This window comes from Amphiprion ocellaris, chromosome 9 (assembly GCF_022539595.1).
Source record: "Amphiprion ocellaris isolate individual 3 ecotype Okinawa chromosome 9, ASM2253959v1, whole genome shotgun sequence".
Classification (NCBI taxonomy): Eukaryota; Metazoa; Chordata; class Actinopteri; family Pomacentridae; genus Amphiprion; species Amphiprion ocellaris.
In genome coordinates, this window is record NC_072774.1 from 7,395,638 (window position 1) to 7,413,906 (window position 18,269).

General features: G+C 37.7%; 1 protein-coding gene across 5 annotated transcripts in view; it reads left to right on the forward strand.

Moving 5' to 3' along the window:
- The first annotated feature begins 649 nt into the window (after positions 1–649).
- The window catches only part of pals2a (protein associated with LIN7 2, MAGUK p55 family member a), a 19,526-nt gene continuing 1,906 nt past the window's right edge, over positions 650–18,269 (forward strand). Inside the window, exons 1-14 of one of the 5 annotated variants that reach the window (XM_055013602.1) lie at positions 650–805; positions 3,279–3,355; positions 3,856–3,978; positions 4,720–4,838; positions 7,632–7,832; positions 8,491–8,640; positions 8,882–9,109; positions 10,259–10,390; positions 11,445–11,547; positions 11,663–11,740; positions 11,843–12,004; positions 12,090–12,292; positions 13,621–13,749; positions 13,876–15,563. In XM_055013602.1, the coding sequence (XP_054869577.1) occupies positions 3,948–3,978; positions 4,720–4,838; positions 7,632–7,832; positions 8,491–8,640; positions 8,882–9,109; positions 10,259–10,390; positions 11,445–11,547; positions 11,663–11,740; positions 11,843–12,004; positions 12,090–12,292; positions 13,621–13,749; positions 13,876–13,932 (1,593 nt within the window). In that variant the 5' untranslated portion in view covers positions 650–805; positions 3,279–3,355; positions 3,856–3,947 and the 3' untranslated portion in view covers positions 13,933–15,563. Of the gene's footprint in view, positions 806–3,278; positions 3,356–3,855; positions 3,979–4,719; positions 4,839–7,631; positions 7,833–8,490; positions 8,641–8,881; positions 9,110–10,258; positions 10,391–11,444; positions 11,548–11,662; positions 11,741–11,842; positions 12,005–12,089; positions 12,293–13,620; positions 13,750–13,875; positions 15,564–18,269 lie in introns of those variants that run through there. The other 4 variants (XM_055013598.1, XM_055013600.1, XM_055013599.1 and 1 more) reach the window with 4 other exon arrangements.

Here is an 18,269-nt window from a genome sequence, read left to right on the forward strand (position 1 = left end):
CTTTTTTTTCAAAATGGTAAGAGAAATAAACCTGTTATGAGTGTTACATTATTAACAACAGAAAAGAGGGAAAGGTCTCTTTGTGCAACTATTTTGGCACATTTTAAACTAAAAATTACAGATTCTCCAAGTGATAGCCTTGTTAAGTGACTGAACATGTGGATTTATAGTAAAAACTGTACAAATCAAGGGCAGTCAGTGATTAATTTAGATTTTTAACTGTGCAAAAACTGATATGTGCATGATTTTTTCTAAAAATGATTACAGAAATACACCTATTATTAATGATACACTTTACTAACAGTAGAAATTAGGAAAAATATACAATAAAGTAGTCTTTTTGGCACCGTTTTTGGTGTATTTTCAACTGAAAAGCTACTGATTTTAATTCCCACCGCTGCCCAATAAGCTACTGTACATTTAAATTTATAGTGGCCACATAACTCTCATAATAAAGTCTCATAATAAAGAGTATTATGGGTTAAAGATCAGAAGCAACCAGTGACCATCTCACATTAAGCTGTCATTTACCTCCAACACACGTCTTAACTACTTACCTTTCACAGTATTTATTTCAGTGTAAAGTTAACAGTAACTGATACGGGCCGGCTGTGGAAGATCTGAATGGGCAGGATATATCTAGATGACATTAACCCTGAACTGAGAGAGGAGAGGCGCAGTCAGGGAGGCAGGACGGCGCACTGGAAATGCACGAACAACTTACTATTGCGCAAGTGATCGGCGAATTATTAAACTCTGAACTTGCGGAAAGCATGAAAGCGTGACTGGAGCCCGATTAAATTAGGTAAAGTATATTTCATTCATTCATTTTTTTTCCAGCGGCGCTTTCGTGGTGGGACGCTCTGCTTCCACCGCACCACCAGCTAACGTTAGGTAGCCACATATCACCGTTAGCTTCTAACTAGCTAGCTTAATAACTGGACTTGTAGCGAAGTCCGCCTCGCTGCTTTAATAAAACCACAAAGACGGCGTCAACAAGCGTAGTTAGCCAGTTTAATGTAGCCTTCTCGTCTGGTAATAAGCGGTTGTTTTTGCTGTTATTCATGAGAGTGAAATATATTTTCAGCGCACGCTTGGATGTAGTTGCTAGCAATCATTAGCACTGCTAACTTGCGTGCGTATCAACTGCAAACACGGGACGAACAAAATGCCATGAAACAAATGCTAAAAATGACCTGACAGCTGAACGTTACAGTTAAACCCACTTTAATTAATACGTTATAGTTGTGAGTTAACGTTAAAATGAGTGTTTATTACAGCTAATTAGCCACCAACGGCTAGTTACATTGGAAGTGGCTACATGTGCCCAGTACGCGTGGAGCTTGACAGCACATTTAAAGCAGTGCAGCCAACACGTTTCGTGATTTTGTTCGTAAAAATTGCGATTTATGTACTTGAAAACCACTAGTTACAAACTTGTCCACCACTATAAACACACAGACTTCATTTATATCCTGGTTGCTATTTAAGAAACAGACAGAAACTGTTTAACTCCACAACGAAGCTTGTTTTTTGTCACAGTTGGCCTTTAACTCTTAAGTGAATTAAAGTGGGTGAACAAGCAGCATACTGTTCTAAGTCTGACCGCGTAGTTGTCTCCAGTTTTTATACCCCTGTATATTTAAACTTTGAAACCTGCACAGTTTTATTATGTCATGAGGGATTTATTTGACTTTCATTTTTTAACATAATAAATTTCCTGCAGCTTGGTTTCATAATGAGTTTTCATTAGATTCAAAGGCTTTTATTGTCGTGTGCAGCAATAAGGAAGTTAATGCATTTTTTAGTGCAGTGAATAACCAGTTTAAAACATGTATATTGTTCAAAATTCTAAGAACAGTACAAAAAGAATACACAAAAACAGTAAAAAGAGTTTGTGCATTTTTATAGTACAAAAGGTCAAGATGTGCATATACAGTAGTGCAGAGATTGTATTGAGGGAACATCTTCTTATCTCCTTAGATATGAGTGTGACCAGAAATCCAAGTACAACAGCACCAAATAAACCTCCATCTAATTTGTAGTAAAATATTGTTTAATGGAAAGTGTGTGACAATTAGAGTTGGAATTATTAACTGATTGTCAGCTATGAAATGAATCACCAGCTGCTATTTTGATAAGCAGTCTTGACAAAAGAAAAGTCAAAATTCTCTGATTGCAGCTTCTTAAATTTGAATGTTTTCTGGTGTCTTCTTGGAGATGTGGCCAAAACGACAAAAAGATGCATTTGGGAAACACTAGTCAATTTTTATTTATTTAATTTTTTTACCATTTCATGACATTTTATAGACCAAACAACTACTGTATTGGTCGTGAAAATAACCAACAGATCAATCAGCTGTGAAAATACTCATTATTGTAGCTCTAAATCACATTTGACTGTTTTACTATGTATTCACAGACAGACTCTGAATTTGCAATCTTTGGTTAAATCAGCACATAGATGCAAAGCTAACACTTAATGAGATTTTAGGGAATTAAAAGGCATTTTCAAATATTTGTGATCATCTATAAACACTCAGTTTTCCTGTGTATTTGTCATCTTTTGTAATCAACAACAAAAAATAAGCATCTGTTAGAGCCCTAGTGTTCATGCTGCTCGGTTTTTCAGTTCAGTTGTAAGAATGATTTATTGTATTTGAACACTGTTATCAGCAATGCATGGAAAGTTTGCTTAGCATCCATAAATCTGTAATTTTGGTCCTGCTTGATGATGTGAATTGCAGCCTCCTCTAAAAAAAAGTTACACTTTCTTGAGCTACTATTATTTTTCAACCTTTATCCCATTTGAATGATGAGCACGTTGGCATATAAAACACCATTTACTGAGAACATGCATGAAATATCATGTGTGCAACACTAAGAACTGCTGATGCTGATGAAGATATGAACAATCTTTATGTTAATTCAGCCAAATATACCACAAACATGTGTCCCGTGCAAATAAAATAGTCCATTGTTGTTACAAGTTTGACTTTTTTATTTTTAAATCCACAGAACTCCTCAGTCTTGCTGTTTTTTGGCTTGCAAATTTAAAATAAACTTTTTAAATGGACACAGGTCATGTGATTGACTTGGCCAATCAGACGGACCGCATTAACTCACTGCTGAGTGAACAGAAGTGTGAACAATGAAGCCACCCTTGGGGAAGAGAGTAGCTTCTCTGTCTTTTGTTGATTTGCTTTTATTGATACTTAGGAAGATTTTAAGCAAACAATAAGAGAGGTAGGATTTTTATTTGTCTGCTCTCTGTTCAGTACACAGATACCAGATGAGTGTTTTGTAGAAAACGCGGGGCTCAGTGCTGCACCGATGATTTGAACACAGTTTGTAGGTGAGTTCTTCCATGTTTCCTTTTGACTCTGCATGATTTTTTTGTTGACACTGCGTGGATTTATGATGTTTAGACAATCCGCAGTTTATGGCTCGGCAGGGCTGCTCACAGTTTAGTTAGTTCAACTTCATACTAAAGCAGTGGTGGATCTGTTTTTGCTTCACTCTTGTTTGAAGAGCATGTTTGTACAGAAAGTCCTCAGGGGCCTCTCTGTGTGTGGCTGGCACAACCTTTAGCCACAAGGATGGGGAGACTCATTCTCTTTTGTCATTCAATTGGCCTCTTTGTCATTCCCTTAATTCATAAGTGGCCTTTGTGCCAACATGCGCATTGAAAACACCAAGACAGCCGCATGTTTTCTCTGCTGTCTCTCGCTCACACCGTTCTGTGTCTGACCTTGTTTATCAGCAACACTTGGTTCATTTCATGGCATGGCTTGTACAGTATGGGGATCTTAGCATACGCTCTACTAACTCGGGTGGATTTCCTACATTCTGCAGCTCTCCAGTTCTGGTTTCTGTAAGCGGGCAGTTGGGTGGCTTTTGACCTGTGTTTAGAGAGTTTCACCATCCTGAGCTGAGGAATAATAAACATGACGGTGGCCAACGCAAAGTCTGGCTCAGGTAAGCCGTCCCAGTCAAAACTAGCATTTTGCAAAATTAACTGTTGCGATGTTGTGTGCCAGATTTGACCTTTAATTACCATTTGAATGGATGTTGCGCCCACGGTCCAGAGATGAGTGGGTGCGTCTGCTGCTGCTTGTGCTTTGTGTATTTGTGGAAAGAATAATCACACATAGAAAAACAGACATCTTAAATCACACGATGCATTTGAAAAACAGCCAAATGTTTTGTTTTCATGACTGATTCTGTCAGGTTTCAATTTGTGTCAACTTCTGTTTGCAAACTCTCTGCATATTCCACTAATAAACAAAAGGGAAGTTAGTTTTAATGGAAAGATAATTACAGGGAAGAACAGAAAGGGAGATTATTCATTTTACTTTGTTTAGTAGGCTTTAAGTTCACTGTTAATTGGGTCTCATTTTTTTTGATTTGTCTCAGCCACTGCAAGACAGATCTGTTAGTAGAACAATTCCTTTGTGACTTTTTGTGCTTGTTGTTGCTGCAATGGAAATGAGGGGTGATCTGTGTGAATTGTCCCATTGATTCACTCTCTGCTTGTTCTTGCCTTGTAAGCTCTTGTTATAGTGATTTTTTTCTGTCAGTGTTTTCATTGGCTTGGAATTTTAATTCTGTTCATTACTGCTGGAGATGAGCTTCGTTTGTCGCTAACATTTCTGCCTGGAGTCAGGGAAAAGGCGTTGGGTTTGCCAAATCTTTTGATGTGTTTTTACTCATCTTCAGCCATGCAGCAGGTTCTGGACAACCTGAAAGAGCTGCCAACAGGCACAGGGGCCAAAGACATTGACCTCATCTTCCTCAGAGGCATCATGGAGAGCCCCATCGTCCGATCCCTTGCCAAGGTACGGTAATGCACACACTCACTGATACTACTACTACCGTGTGCGTGTTGGACCTACAAATGCTTTTACACATATGGTAATCTGATTAGCTGGCCTTCTAGCTATACTTGAGAGGAGGAGCTTAGCATGAGTCAAAGATAATTAAGGTGTATTTAACACAGCACTTCGAAGATCATGTTTAGCTCTTCCTGACAGCTGTATACGACGGAATTCACACACTGTGTGTTTATTTGTGTGCTTTATGCAAGCATGCGTACCTGCAGTCAAACTGTGCTCACCCCTACATGAGCTAATCCTGCTGTGAGGTTTAAATTACATGCAGGAAATCTCCCCGTTAGTACGATGCATAACCCTGTCCGTCATCCGAGGAGTGAAATGAGCACGGGGTTGTACAGCATACCATGTGGTTTTCATTTAATCACCAGATAATAATCCGTAACATCCCCCAAACTTGTGTTTATTGTGCCGCTTAAGTAGACAGAAAACCTCTTACCATCAGTGAAATCAACTTTACGTATAACTAAAAGGGGCCGACGGCATGACGAACAAGTGGCTTACATAACATTATCCAGAAAAAATCTCCCCTGCAGATCGAGGTCATCAAGTTCAACTAGCATATCTATAAATAGAATGCTTTTTTATAGAAAACCTGCCACAAAGACAAGCTCTTGTCCTCATTTCTGACAAATAGATTACAGCTTTGCCGAGGCGTTAGATTATTTACACGGACGGGACCACAAATACAATGTGGTCATATTAACTGTATATGCTATGCAACTGTTAATTTTCCGTTCTCTTTTTGTGTATCCTAGTTGTAATATGATTTAAAAGCCTTCATACAAAATGAACAATTGCGTTTTCACTTAACAGAAAAAATTGTTCTGTAATTGATTGGAGGAACAGGAGGATGATCCACTTGACCATGCAATAAAACTAAAGTAGTTAACCCCCTGAACCCAAAGCTGGACTGTTTTTTTTTTTTTTTTTTTTTTTTTTGCTCCTGTCATATTTTTTGCTCACTGTTGGCTCATTTTTTGCTGCAATATAGCATCTTGTATCTCTATGGAAACATCATAACCATGGATGCAACTAGAGAAAACTCAGAAAATGCCTTTTGTGCAATATAAGGAAATGTGTTTTTTATCACATGACTGCTGGACACAACTGAGTCACTCGTAGCTTCTCAGTTTCACTTAAAAGTGCAGATTTTTTAGTTTTTTACTGGATCTGTTTAGGTAATATATTTTTGTAGTGTTTTTAAACAACACGTAGAATAAAGTGATTTTGATGAAATATCACAATTTTAAGCATGGATTTAGACGCTTAAAATTGTTTGAAAGTTGACCGGCCTTTATGATTTCTTTCTGCAATAAATGGTGTATTATTTTGCGGTTCAGAGGTTTAAATTCCTTTCGATGTAACAATTTCTCAGCCGACTTTCCAGAAATGTGCTATACATAGTCTGTATGGAGATGAAAAATGTTTGGTCTGACGAATCAGGACGAAGCCCACTCTGTGCTCAGTGTAGGTGGTGACGGAGTTCACTGAGAAGTGCTTTAAATATTTTTGTGTTGTCAAGCAAGTTTTGGAGTCACTCAAATTAAAAAAAAAAAAAAAGTCACACTAGTAGGGTGGCAAAAGAAAGGGAATAGATGTACTTTTTTGTTTATGAATGCTCACTGTTGTGTAATAAAAGTAAGAGCAAGCTGTTTTAACATTTAATGCCAAAGTTTGACTCTCTGGCAGATATCAACTGTCATTTTCAGTAGTCGTAATTACACCATGACCGATCAGAGTTTTTATTCCAGATATCTAGAACATCAATCCGACTAATCAGTGTGACATTTTGAGATATCTGTAATTCACTTTGAACGGCTAGAACTGCAGATATCTCAAATGCCATTATGATTTGTGTAAATTGTTGTGTGCTGTGCATGTGAGGCAATTGGATTTTGGTAGAGCAAAGAATACAGTGTTAGCAGAAATTATTGCGGCTGCTGCAGTGGATAAGTTGAAAATGCTGTAAAATAAAAAGTGCTCATCGGTAAGGAGTTTGAAAAGAATGAGCTTTGTGATTGGAGAGCGACTTGTGATTAAAATGTGAGCAAACTTTGGCCTCAGGCTGCTCTGATATGGTGATGAATCAGCTTGTCATGTGCGGTTGCTGCAGCATAGTGCATTTAGAAAAAGCAAGCTGCCTCCGCCTCCAGGTTTCTGTAGCTTCTGACGGTACTCTGCAGCATCATTTCATCTTGTCATCACCCTAATTCAGGATATCTGATTACATTTTGACCAGGCAGAATCCAGTTTGAGATATTTACAACCATATTCTGATTAGTTTTAACTTAATTTAAGATGCCTAAAAAGGACAGTGTAGATATTCCAGAAATTAAATCTTGAATTACAATTAGGACTAGTCAGAATTCAACTATAGGCATCTGAAACTGGAATTAAAACAAGTCATAGTTCAACTTTGGACATCCATAATTCACATAGCAAACATCTGCAGCTGAGTTGTAGGTATCTGTAATGAGAAACCCCTTATGCATGAATGGTGATAATGACGTCACTTACCCCAGGAAGCATGGCATTGTGGATCTGAAATGTTCTTTTGACTGGGAAGAATGTATTTATAGATGTCTGCCATGCATATTCAGTCTCACTTTTAAATGGTAAAACAGTTTGCCGTGCACACAAAGCTGAATCTGGTGTTGAATTTTCAGAATGGAATTATCCAATAAAACCACAATTGCATTTGTGACTCTAACCAAATTCAGCCCATCCTTAATACAGATATTTACTTCTTCTGTCATGCCCTCAATTTTTGGTTTCTGCGTTGAGGCTCATGAACGTCTTGAGGAAGTTAAACTGCAAGCCGTCCGGGACGATAACGTTCAGCTAGTCACAGAGATCTTGGATTCCCTCAACGTCTTGCCTGAAAAAGATGCTGCCGCTGCCGAGCTCGCCAGAATCCTCCAGGAGCCTCACTTTAAGGTATGTTAGGCCTTATTGCCCTCATCCTCAGTTATTACTGGGTTTATTGGGGGGTGATTTAGACCAGCGTAAATGTTCAAGCAAGCGTTTTCCTCGTGGGAATGGATGTCACAGCTTTTTACTCCCACCGCTGACTAATTTTCTCTGAAGCGCCAGCTCTGCTTCCTTGTCACCCTTTATATTCTCAACCGCTCGCACGCTGCAGCAACAGAGGGTGGGGGTGTCGTTCCTTGGGCCAATAGCAGGCTGAGTTATGTATGTAAAGTCACGGGGAGAAGACCGTCACGCACAGTTTCAGAAAATCTTCACATTTGCTGATGCAGTTTGTAGTCTCTAACCAGAACTGACTGTATTTTGTGGCTGCTCGGGTAAGAACGAGTTATTTATCTTCTTTGTTAATCATTTCGTCTTCTGTCGCTGCTGCCACGAAGGCATCACTGTAGAAAGAAAAGTGATTTATGTCTTCACTCTGTAATAGGGATTTATTAAATGCATGTTGCAATGCCAGTCGCTGTTTGTGGTATCTTGGTGGGCGAATGACACAATGTCTGATTGTCATCGGGAAGAAAACGGTTGTAAATTTGCTACCATTTATCTTTAAAGTTAAAAACTGAGCTTAATCTTCGTGTCTGCATTTGTCTCTCCTGGTCTGTTTCAGTCTTTGATCGAGGCTCATGACAAAGTGGCTGCAAAGTGCTATGAAATGCCCCATGCTGCGGTTAACAGCAATTCATTGTTGACAAGTTCACTCATGCCAGCTGATGCCGTCAGGATGATTGGTATCCAAAAGAAAGCTGGAGAACCACTGGTAAGTTTACCAGGCATTTATACCAACTCCAGCTCTGCAGAGAAAACACGCCTGTTAGGCTGTAAAGCTCTTTACACATGTCCTCTTTTATTGACCATCTGTTAGAGCCCAGTTCTACATAGTAACTCAACATGGATGAGTTCTTTGGCAGCAACCGGACAGACCAACCCTTGAAACAGGCCTCTCTTCTGATTTATGAAGTGTGGACGTTCGGTACTTAATGGCTGCTACTCTCTTTCAGGGGGTGACGTTCCGGGTGGTGCAGGGAGAGATGGTGATCGCACGGATCCTGCACGGCAGCTCGATTGACAGGCAGGGCATGCTGCACACGGGGGACATAATCCGCGAGGTGAACGGTCGAGAGGTCGGCAGCAACCCTCATGAGCTCCAGGAGCTGCTTAGGGACTGCAGTGGCAGCATCACGCTCAAGGTTCTGCCGAGCTACAAGGACACACCAGCACCGCCACAGGTGAGGAAACGGGAGGCTTTATTTGATGTTTTCTGTGAAGCTTTTTACCTTCGAGGAAGTAATAATCATGTTTAATTCGAAAATTCATTCAAAATTAGTCAATCAATTGGTGCCATAAATGCCAAGAATTTTTATTCACGTGGTTAATTGGTATTTGGTAAAGACTTGTACTGTACCTCGCAAGGATTGAGTGGGAGCTCCCTGACCTGGCCGATCTCAGAATGCCAGGCTTTTGAAAACTGAACCCACGGAGGCTCTATTAATAACACCTCACACACACTAACTAGGACACACGCCACTCTATTCAGCAGAGCAGCCCCTCTCCTCCTTACTGTAACAGGCACACACAGCAGCTGACACTGAGCAGCAGCATGTAAGGTTATGTCAGATACTGACCCTTGTGTGCTGAGGAGGATCGAATGGGCTCATTCTTCTGTTTTGCCACGTGCTTGTTGGTTTTCAGTTTTGATTGCTGACGCTGATCTCTGGACTTTATCTTTTTAAAGGTGCATCTCATCCACCTCATTCAGCCCTCTGTCTTTGACAATTCACAGCTAGAGCTACAAAGTACAAAATTCCGAACAGAAAATGTAATCAGTGGAAAATAAAGACCTTGTCCTGAGAGCTGCTAAAGAATCAAGAAAGCAAATTGTCAGAAAATTACAGTGCTTATGAAAGGGAAGTTATATAATTAAATCAAAGGTGTACAGACTAAAAAGACATTCAATTTCACACATTATATCAACTTGAACTTCAGCTTTATTTATTTATCGTTCAGCAATGTATGTAGTACACAGTTAAATGAAATGACCTTTCTCACATCCAGTGTAGAAATGAGGGTAATACCATAAAAAAGTTAAGAATAAATATGAGGTAAAAATAAATATAAGATAATTTAAAAAGACTAAGCTAGATAAGAAAACAAAACAAAGCACAAGCGTACATCAGACACAATCATACTCGCTATATTAACATTTGATTACTAATACTTTAAAATGTTTGTTCTACAATGTGATTATTTGAGAAAAAACACACGTTTAAGTAATATACTATTCACCTCAAAATGTATTTAATGTATTGCCTAATGCTGTTGTGAATGAATGTATACATTAAAAATATCTGAAGTTTTGTTTAAACCTTAAATTGCAGGTTTATCTTAAGCCACACTTCAACTATAATCCAGCCACAGACAACTTGATCCCCTGTAAAGAGGCCGGTCTGGCTTTCTCCAAAGGCGACGTTCTTCATGTAGTCAACAAGGAGGACCCCAACTGGTGGCAGGTGAGTAGGCACATGAAGGTCAGTGATGGTCAAACACACCGTAGCTAGACTTTGTAGTAAGTTGGAAATGTATGTGTGTGTTTTCCATTTTATTTGGCACATAAAGATAAACATATAACAAAGGCAAATAATGCAGGAGAGATTAGAAAAACCATGTAAAACCTTATTATGAATGATAAAAGAATAATACAAAAGTCATGAATCCACAAAAAGTAAGCATACAAACAGCCATAGATCAAAAGACAAGCAAAGCAAACAACAGATGAATACAGTTCTGTAATGAGGGTGTATGTGTATATGCAAGTGTGTGCATATAAATGTGTATACTTGTACGTGCAGGAGTCTGCACATATTTACTAAAGCACATTTTTCAGTTAAGGTCGATAATATTCAGATATGATCATTTGGGACAGTTAAAGTTGATTCATCACACAGGTCCTAAGCTTGTATTTGAATTTTTCAAGAGAAGTGAACTGAAATTTGAATGTAACTGCTACATAGCAGAGCCACCTCATGCCTGATAGAGAACTGACAGAACCCAGTAGAACATTGGAAAGTCTAACTCTTTGGTATAGCTTATATTATGTATATGACTGTGAGGCTGGTAACATTCTTTACTAGGCATGTGAAGCAAAGCAGGCAATTTTTAAATTTAGAGGATAAAAACACAAGTTTGATATTTTTATCTACAAACAAAAAACTGATTAGATCTTGAGCTGAATTAAAAGGTGGGCTGAGTGGTCAACCTTGCCTCTAAATGTAGCAGTTCTGTGGAACCTTTTTTTGGCAAAATGTGTAACTTGCATAGGTGGATGGGATGAGTGGCATTCCCAATGATACTGCAGATGCAGGTGCATTTATTAGGGTGTTATCCAGAGAATAAAACACACAATATGCGCTTCCAGCTTAGAGTTTAATCAATCAGGACTCCTGGAAGTCATATTATCTGTTGAAAACTGCAAGAGGCTGCTAAAGATGAGCTAGGTGTTCCGTTTGTGAAATATTTAAACCAGTATCTCTTAAGCACTGCTCTACTACTCTGATTTCCATTTAGGCTCGCAAAGTTGTTGGTGGTGCAACTGGTCTCATCCCCAGTCAGTTCTTGGAGGAGAAGAGGAAAGCTTTTGTGAGGAGAGACTGGGATGCTTCTGGTACAGGTCAGTACAAACCATCTTCTCTCTCACTGTACCAGCTGTCCTTGTTTAGTTCTCACAATAGTCAGAAATCTGTGGCCTTTAGCACCGCCATGTGATGTACTGACACTTTATGCAGCTTTAGGGATGCTCTGCGGAACTCGAAATGAAAAGAAAAAGAAGAAAAAAATGATGTACCTCACTGCCAAGAATGCAGGTGTGTATACCCACTGGTTCTAACTTTCCTAGTTATGAGAGACTGTTGTGAAAAATGGCAATGATGATGATACACAGTCAACCTGTGTGTTGCTTTGAACAGAGTTTGACCGCTATGAGCTGCAGATCTATGAGGAGGTTGCTAAAATGCCCCCGTTCCAGAGGAAAACACTGGTTCTGATTGGAGCTCAGGGAGTTGGGAGGAGAAGCCTGAAGAACAGACTTATCCTCTTGAATCCTCTGAGATATGGAACCACTGTCCCCTGTGAGTTGGTTAGACAGTCAACAGAGGCAGTTGAATTGTCTGTACTTGGTTTCCTGTAACACCTCTCCTTACCTTTAACCTGCAGTTACGTCACGCCGTCCCAGAGAAGAGGAGAAAGACGGCCAAAACTACTGTTTCGTGACACGGGAAGAGATGGAGAAGGACATCAAGGAGAGCCGATACTTGGAGCATGGCGAGTACGATGGCAACCTTTACGGCACCAAGATCGACTCTATTCACGAGGTGGTCCATGCTGGCCGTACCTGCATCCTGGACGTCAACCCTCAGGTCAGTTAGAGGCACGTTAGGGCTGTACGATAGCGTTTCAGCATCGACATTGTGGTTGCAACTTTTTTCAGTACTTGATGCAAAAACAAATCTTGCCATTTTCCAAGACCAATCTCCAAGAGAAGTCTGCTTGATAAAACATAGTTTAGTCTGATTTGAGGGTTCTTGGATACAATAAATTACTTATTTTTTAAAACTTTTATTTACAAGACAAAGAGTTTGAGATAAAGGCTACGCACCTTTACAGCAAAATTAGACCAAAATAAGGAAAGGATTTGGTTGCCAAAAACAAATCGAATGTCAGTTGTAGGGCGACACAAGTGATAGAATGTTCCCTGTCACAATCAACTGTAATTTTAACATTTAACACTTGTAAATACTAACTGTAACTGTAAATTGGACATTAGAACGCATTATTTCACTGTCTCAAAAATCTTTTTTGGTTGCACACCTGTGTGAGCTGCAGTATTTCAGTAGAGGCTTCAAGCTTCTGTGTTCACGGGGCTGCAGCCACCTAGCTGGCTTCTATCGTAGCCTGCATGTGAGGCGTTTGGGGGATATCGGTACACTGTCACATCTCTCAACAAGTAGATGTTCAACGAATGAGGTGTTTTGGGTACAATTAATTCATATTTTACGTCTAGGAGATGCACTGAAGATTATTTAAAACGTAATTTTAATGCAGATTTGTACATTAGCAGGAATGTAGAGCAACATTGAAGTGCAAGTTGGCTGCAAAAGTGCAATAAAGATATTTTGAATTTAAAAATCAATTGTTCATGTTGATATACAGGCTAATTTTGACCTCAATATTAATCAGACTAATTCTAATTTTCGTTTTGGCAATAATCATTTACCTCTAGTTAGTTGTATGGAAATATTTTGGCAACAGAGAGGGTGAGGTTGACCAAAAACTCTACATGAGGCAACAATGAGGCTCTACATTCCGCAACAATTTATTTAAATCAGTACCACAAAGCTCTGTAGGATGAATGCAAAGTAAGACCTGAATGTCATCTAAAGCAAAAAACTATTGTGGATGCCTTTTGTCACTGTTACACCATATGAGAAAAGTTCAAATGAGTTTTCTCAAAAAAAAAGTGTTTTTGATAGAGATGCAGTCCCTTACAAAAATCCCATCCCAGTCATTCTAGTAAATAATTCTCCCAAAATAGTCTCCAAACATTTAAATCATAGATATTTTACAGAAAAATTACATCGCAAGGTCAGTTTCTTCCAATAGCCCTTAGGTACACTGGCAGTATATGGATCTGTATTTCCTAAAGCTGTATTGTGACATTACATTTACTTGTTTTTTTTAAATCCAGGCCCTAAAAGTCTTGAAGACTGCTGAGTTTATGCCATTTGTGGTGTTTATTGCTGCTCCTGAACTGGACACATTAAGAGCTATGCACAAAGCTGTGGTAGATGCTGGACTTACTACCAAACTACTCACAGTAAGTTTTCAGAAGATTTTTAAATGCATTTGCAAAAGTTTACATACACTTGTCAAAATCATGTATATCATGACTGTCCTTAGTTTCCAAAGACTCCTGTAACTCTTTAATTTTTACTCCCCCAAGGAACGGCGGAATTATGTGACGATTGGTGTACGTTTGTCTGTGAATCTGGCTGTGTGAAACATTACTCAAAAACGGATTTGGATGAAATCTTCAGGGGAAGTCATATATGACACAAGGACCACCTCATTAAATTGTCACAGTGATGTGGCTTGTAGTCTGGATCCACGGCACGGTTAAAGATTTCCCCATGCGAGATGTAGCTGCCGGCACTGCGTCGCTGTAACCATGGCAACAAGTGAAAACTGTCAGTTACCTGCTGACTTTCACGTGATTGCAATCCTACTACAACGTCATAGTTTAGTATGTCGTCCTAAATGTGGGAAAAAAAAAACCTTTCTGGAGTGTTTTTCATGGCCTCCTTTACATTATTTCATCATATGGCACGTTTTTACAACATGTTGAAAAATCTAATTTTTTTTTCAACATAGTATACTATGGCGTTTTTTTTTTGCGCCAAAATTCATGACTTCTTTTTCAAAGAAAACCTTTCTGAAATGTTTTTCACGGCCTCCTTTACATTATATCATCATATGGCACGTTTTTACAGCATGTCGAAAAATCGTATTTTTTTTTCGACATAGTATACTATGGCGTTTTTTTTGCGCCAAAATTCATGATGATTTTTTTTTCAAAGAAAACCTTTCTGGAGTGTTTTTCACGGCCTACTTTACACTATTTCATCATATGGCATGTTTTTACAACATGTTGAAAAATTGCATTTTTTTTCGACATAGTATACTATAGCGTTTTTTTGCGCCAAAATTCATGATGATTTTTTTTTCCAAAGAAAACCTTTCTGGAGTGTTTTTCATGGCCTCCTTTACATTATTTCATCATATGGCACGTTTTTACAACATGTTGAAAAATCAAATTTTTTTTTCGACATAGTATACTATGGCGTTTTTTTTTGCGCCAAAATTCATGATGATTTTTTTTCAAAGAAAACCTTTCTGAAATGTTTTTCACGGCCTCCTTTACATTATATCATCATATGGCACGTTTTTACAACATGTTGAAAAATCGCATATTTTTTTCGACATAGTATACTATAGCGTTTTTTTGCGCCAAAATTCATGATGATTTTTTTTTCCAAAGAAAACCTTTCTGGAGTGTTTTTCATGGCCTCCTTTACATGATATCATCATATGGCACGTTTTTACAACATGTTGAAAAATCGCATTTTTTTTTCGACAATCCAAGCCTTTCTCAGTGAGACTTTGTCAAACGTGGCAGGTTGAATCAGACTGAAGTTATTGTGTAAATATTGTACATTTTTTTCTGCGTGTTGTGAGAATCGATCACGTGCTGCTGTGCGTTAATTGTGGGTCTTTGATTGTAAACATAGAACCAGTAGACGTGTCGCTGCATCGGGACCTAAATGTGTGACTGTAGTGTCATCAGCTGTGTGCCGTGTTTGTGTAGATGTAAATGTAAATCATTCCTTGGGCTGTCTGGAGCTACATGTTTTAATTGATCTGTTTGCATGAGCTCTGATTCCACGTCTCGCCTTTGAAACATGTTCTGAGACTCTGCAGAATTATTCCGTGTTTTTCCCGATGACTTTAAACACTCCTCTGACTCAAAGTGTTGATCTGTATGTTGTTCTTGCAAAAGGAAACAATGTTGTAATTACTGCCTGTTTCATTTCTATCAGTTTCCATCATTGATAATAAATGATTTTTATTAGATCAGTTTTGTCACTCGATATATCTGAAAGCCCAGAGGCAGTGGGGCTGAATGGTTTAATGTAATACATATTTATTCATCAATAAATAATATTGACACAAAGTAATATTGACACAAACGACTCTTCTGGAAGCTCCGAGTTGGTCCATATAACAAATGGAGAGTGTGTGTGTGTGTGTGTGTGTGTGTGTGTGTGTGTGTGTGTGTGTCTTCTCGTCTGCCTACACATCTATGGCATTTTTTTTGCGCCAAAATTCATGATGATTTTTTTTTTCAAAGAAAACCTTTCTGGAGTGTTTTTCACGGCATCCTTTACATTATTTCATCATATGGCACGTTTTTACAACATGTTGAAAAATCAAAAATTTTTTTTGACATAGTATACTATGGTGGTTTTTTTGCGCCAAAATTCATGATGATTTTTTTTTCAAAGAAAACCTTTCTGGAGTGTTTTTCACGGCCTCCTTTACATTATTTCATCATATGGTACGTTTTTACAACATGTTGAAAAATCAAAATTTTTTTCCGACATAGTATACTATGGCGTTTTTTTTTGCGCCAAAATTCATGATTTTTTTTTTTTCAAAGAAAACCTTTCTGGAGTGTTTTTCACGGCCTCCCTTACATTATTTCGTCATATGGCATGTTTTTACAACATGTTGAAAAATCGTGGGTTTTTTTCGACATAGTATAGTAAGGCGTTTTTTTTACGCCAAAATTCATGATGATTTTTTTTCAAAGAAAACCATTCTGGAGTGTTTTTCACGGCCTCCTTTACATTATTTCATCATATGGCACGTTTTTACAACATGTTAAAAAATCGCATTTTTTTTTAGACATAGTATACTATGGCGTTTTATTTGCGCCAAAATTCATGATGATTTTTTTTTCAAAGAAAACCTTACCATAGTGTTTTTCACGGCCTCCTTTACATTATTTAATCATATGGCACGTTTTTACAACATGTTAAAAAAATCGCATTTTTTTTCGACATAGTATACTATGGCGTTTTTTTGGCGCCAAAATTCATGATGATTTTTTTTTCAAAGAAAACCTTTCTGGAGTGTTTTTCACGGCCTCCTTTACATTATTTCATCATATGGCTCGTTTTTACAACATGTTAAAAAAATCGCATTTTTTTTCGACATAGTATAGTAAGGCGTTTTTTTTGCGCCAAAATTCATGATGATTTTTTTTTCAAAGAAAACCTTACCATCGTGTTTTTCACGGCCTCCTTTACATTATTTCGTCATATGGCACGTTTTTACAACATGTTAAAAAAATCACATTTTTTTTCGACATAGTATACTATGGCGTTTTTTTGGCGCCAAAATTCATGATGATTTTTTTTTCAAATAAAACCTTTCTGGAGTGTTTTTCACGGCCTCCCTTACATTATTTCGTCATATGGCATGTTTTTACAACATGTTGAAAAATCGTGGGTTTTTTTCGACATAGTATACTATGGCGTTTTTTTTGCGCCAAAATTCATGATGATTTTTTTTTCAAAGAAAACCTTTCTGGAGTGTTTTTCACGGCCTCCTTTACATTATTTCATCATATGGTACGTTTTTACAACATGTTGAAAAATCAAAATTTTTTTCCGACATAGTATACTATGGCGTTTTTTTTTGCGCCAAAATTCATGATTTTTTTTTTTTCAAAGAAAACCTTTCTGGAGTGTTTTTCACGGCCTCCCTTACATTATTTCGTCATATGGCATGTTTTTACAACATGTTGAAAAATCGTGGGTTTTTTTCGACATAGTATAGTAAGGCGTTTTTTTTACGCCAAAATTCATGATGATTTTTTTTCAAAGAAAACCTTTCTGGAGTGTTTTTCACGGCCTCCTTTACATTATTTCATCATATGGCACGTTTTTACAACATGTTTAAAAATCGCATTTTTTTTTCGACATAGTATACTATGGCGTTTTTTTTGCGCCAAAATTCATGATGATTTTTTTTTCAAAGAAAACCTTTCTGGAGTGTTTTTCACGGCCTCCTTTACATTATTTAATCATATGGCACGTTTTTACAACATGTTGAAAAAAATCGCATTTTTTTTCGACATAGTATACTATGGCGTTTTTTTTTGCGCCAAAATTCATGATGATTTTTTTTTCAAAGAAAACCTTTCTGGAGTGTTTTTCACGGCCTCCTTTACATTATTTCATCATATGGCACGTTTTTACAACATGTTAAAAAAATCGCATTTTTTTTCGACATAGTATAGTAAGGCGTTTTTTTTGCGCCAAAATTCATGATGATTTTTTTTTCAAAGAAAACCTTTCTGGAGTGTTTTTCACGGCCTCCTTTACATTATTTCATCATATGGCACGTTTTTACAACATGTTAAAAAATTGCATTTTTTTTTCGACATAGTATACTATGGCGTTTTTTTTGCGCCAAAATTCATGATGATTTTTTTTTCAAAGAAAACCTTTCTGGAGTGTTTTTCACGGCCTCCTTTACATTATTTCATCATATGGCACGTTTTTACAACATGTTGAAAAATCGCATTTTTTTTCGACATAGTATACTATGGCGTTTTTTTTGCGCCAAAATTCATGATGATTTTTTTTTCAAAGAAAACCTTTCTGGAGTGTTTTTCACGGCCTCCTTTACATTATTTCATCATATGGCTCGTTTTTACAACATGTTTGAAAAATCGCATTTTTTTTCGACATAGTTTAGTATGTCGTCTAA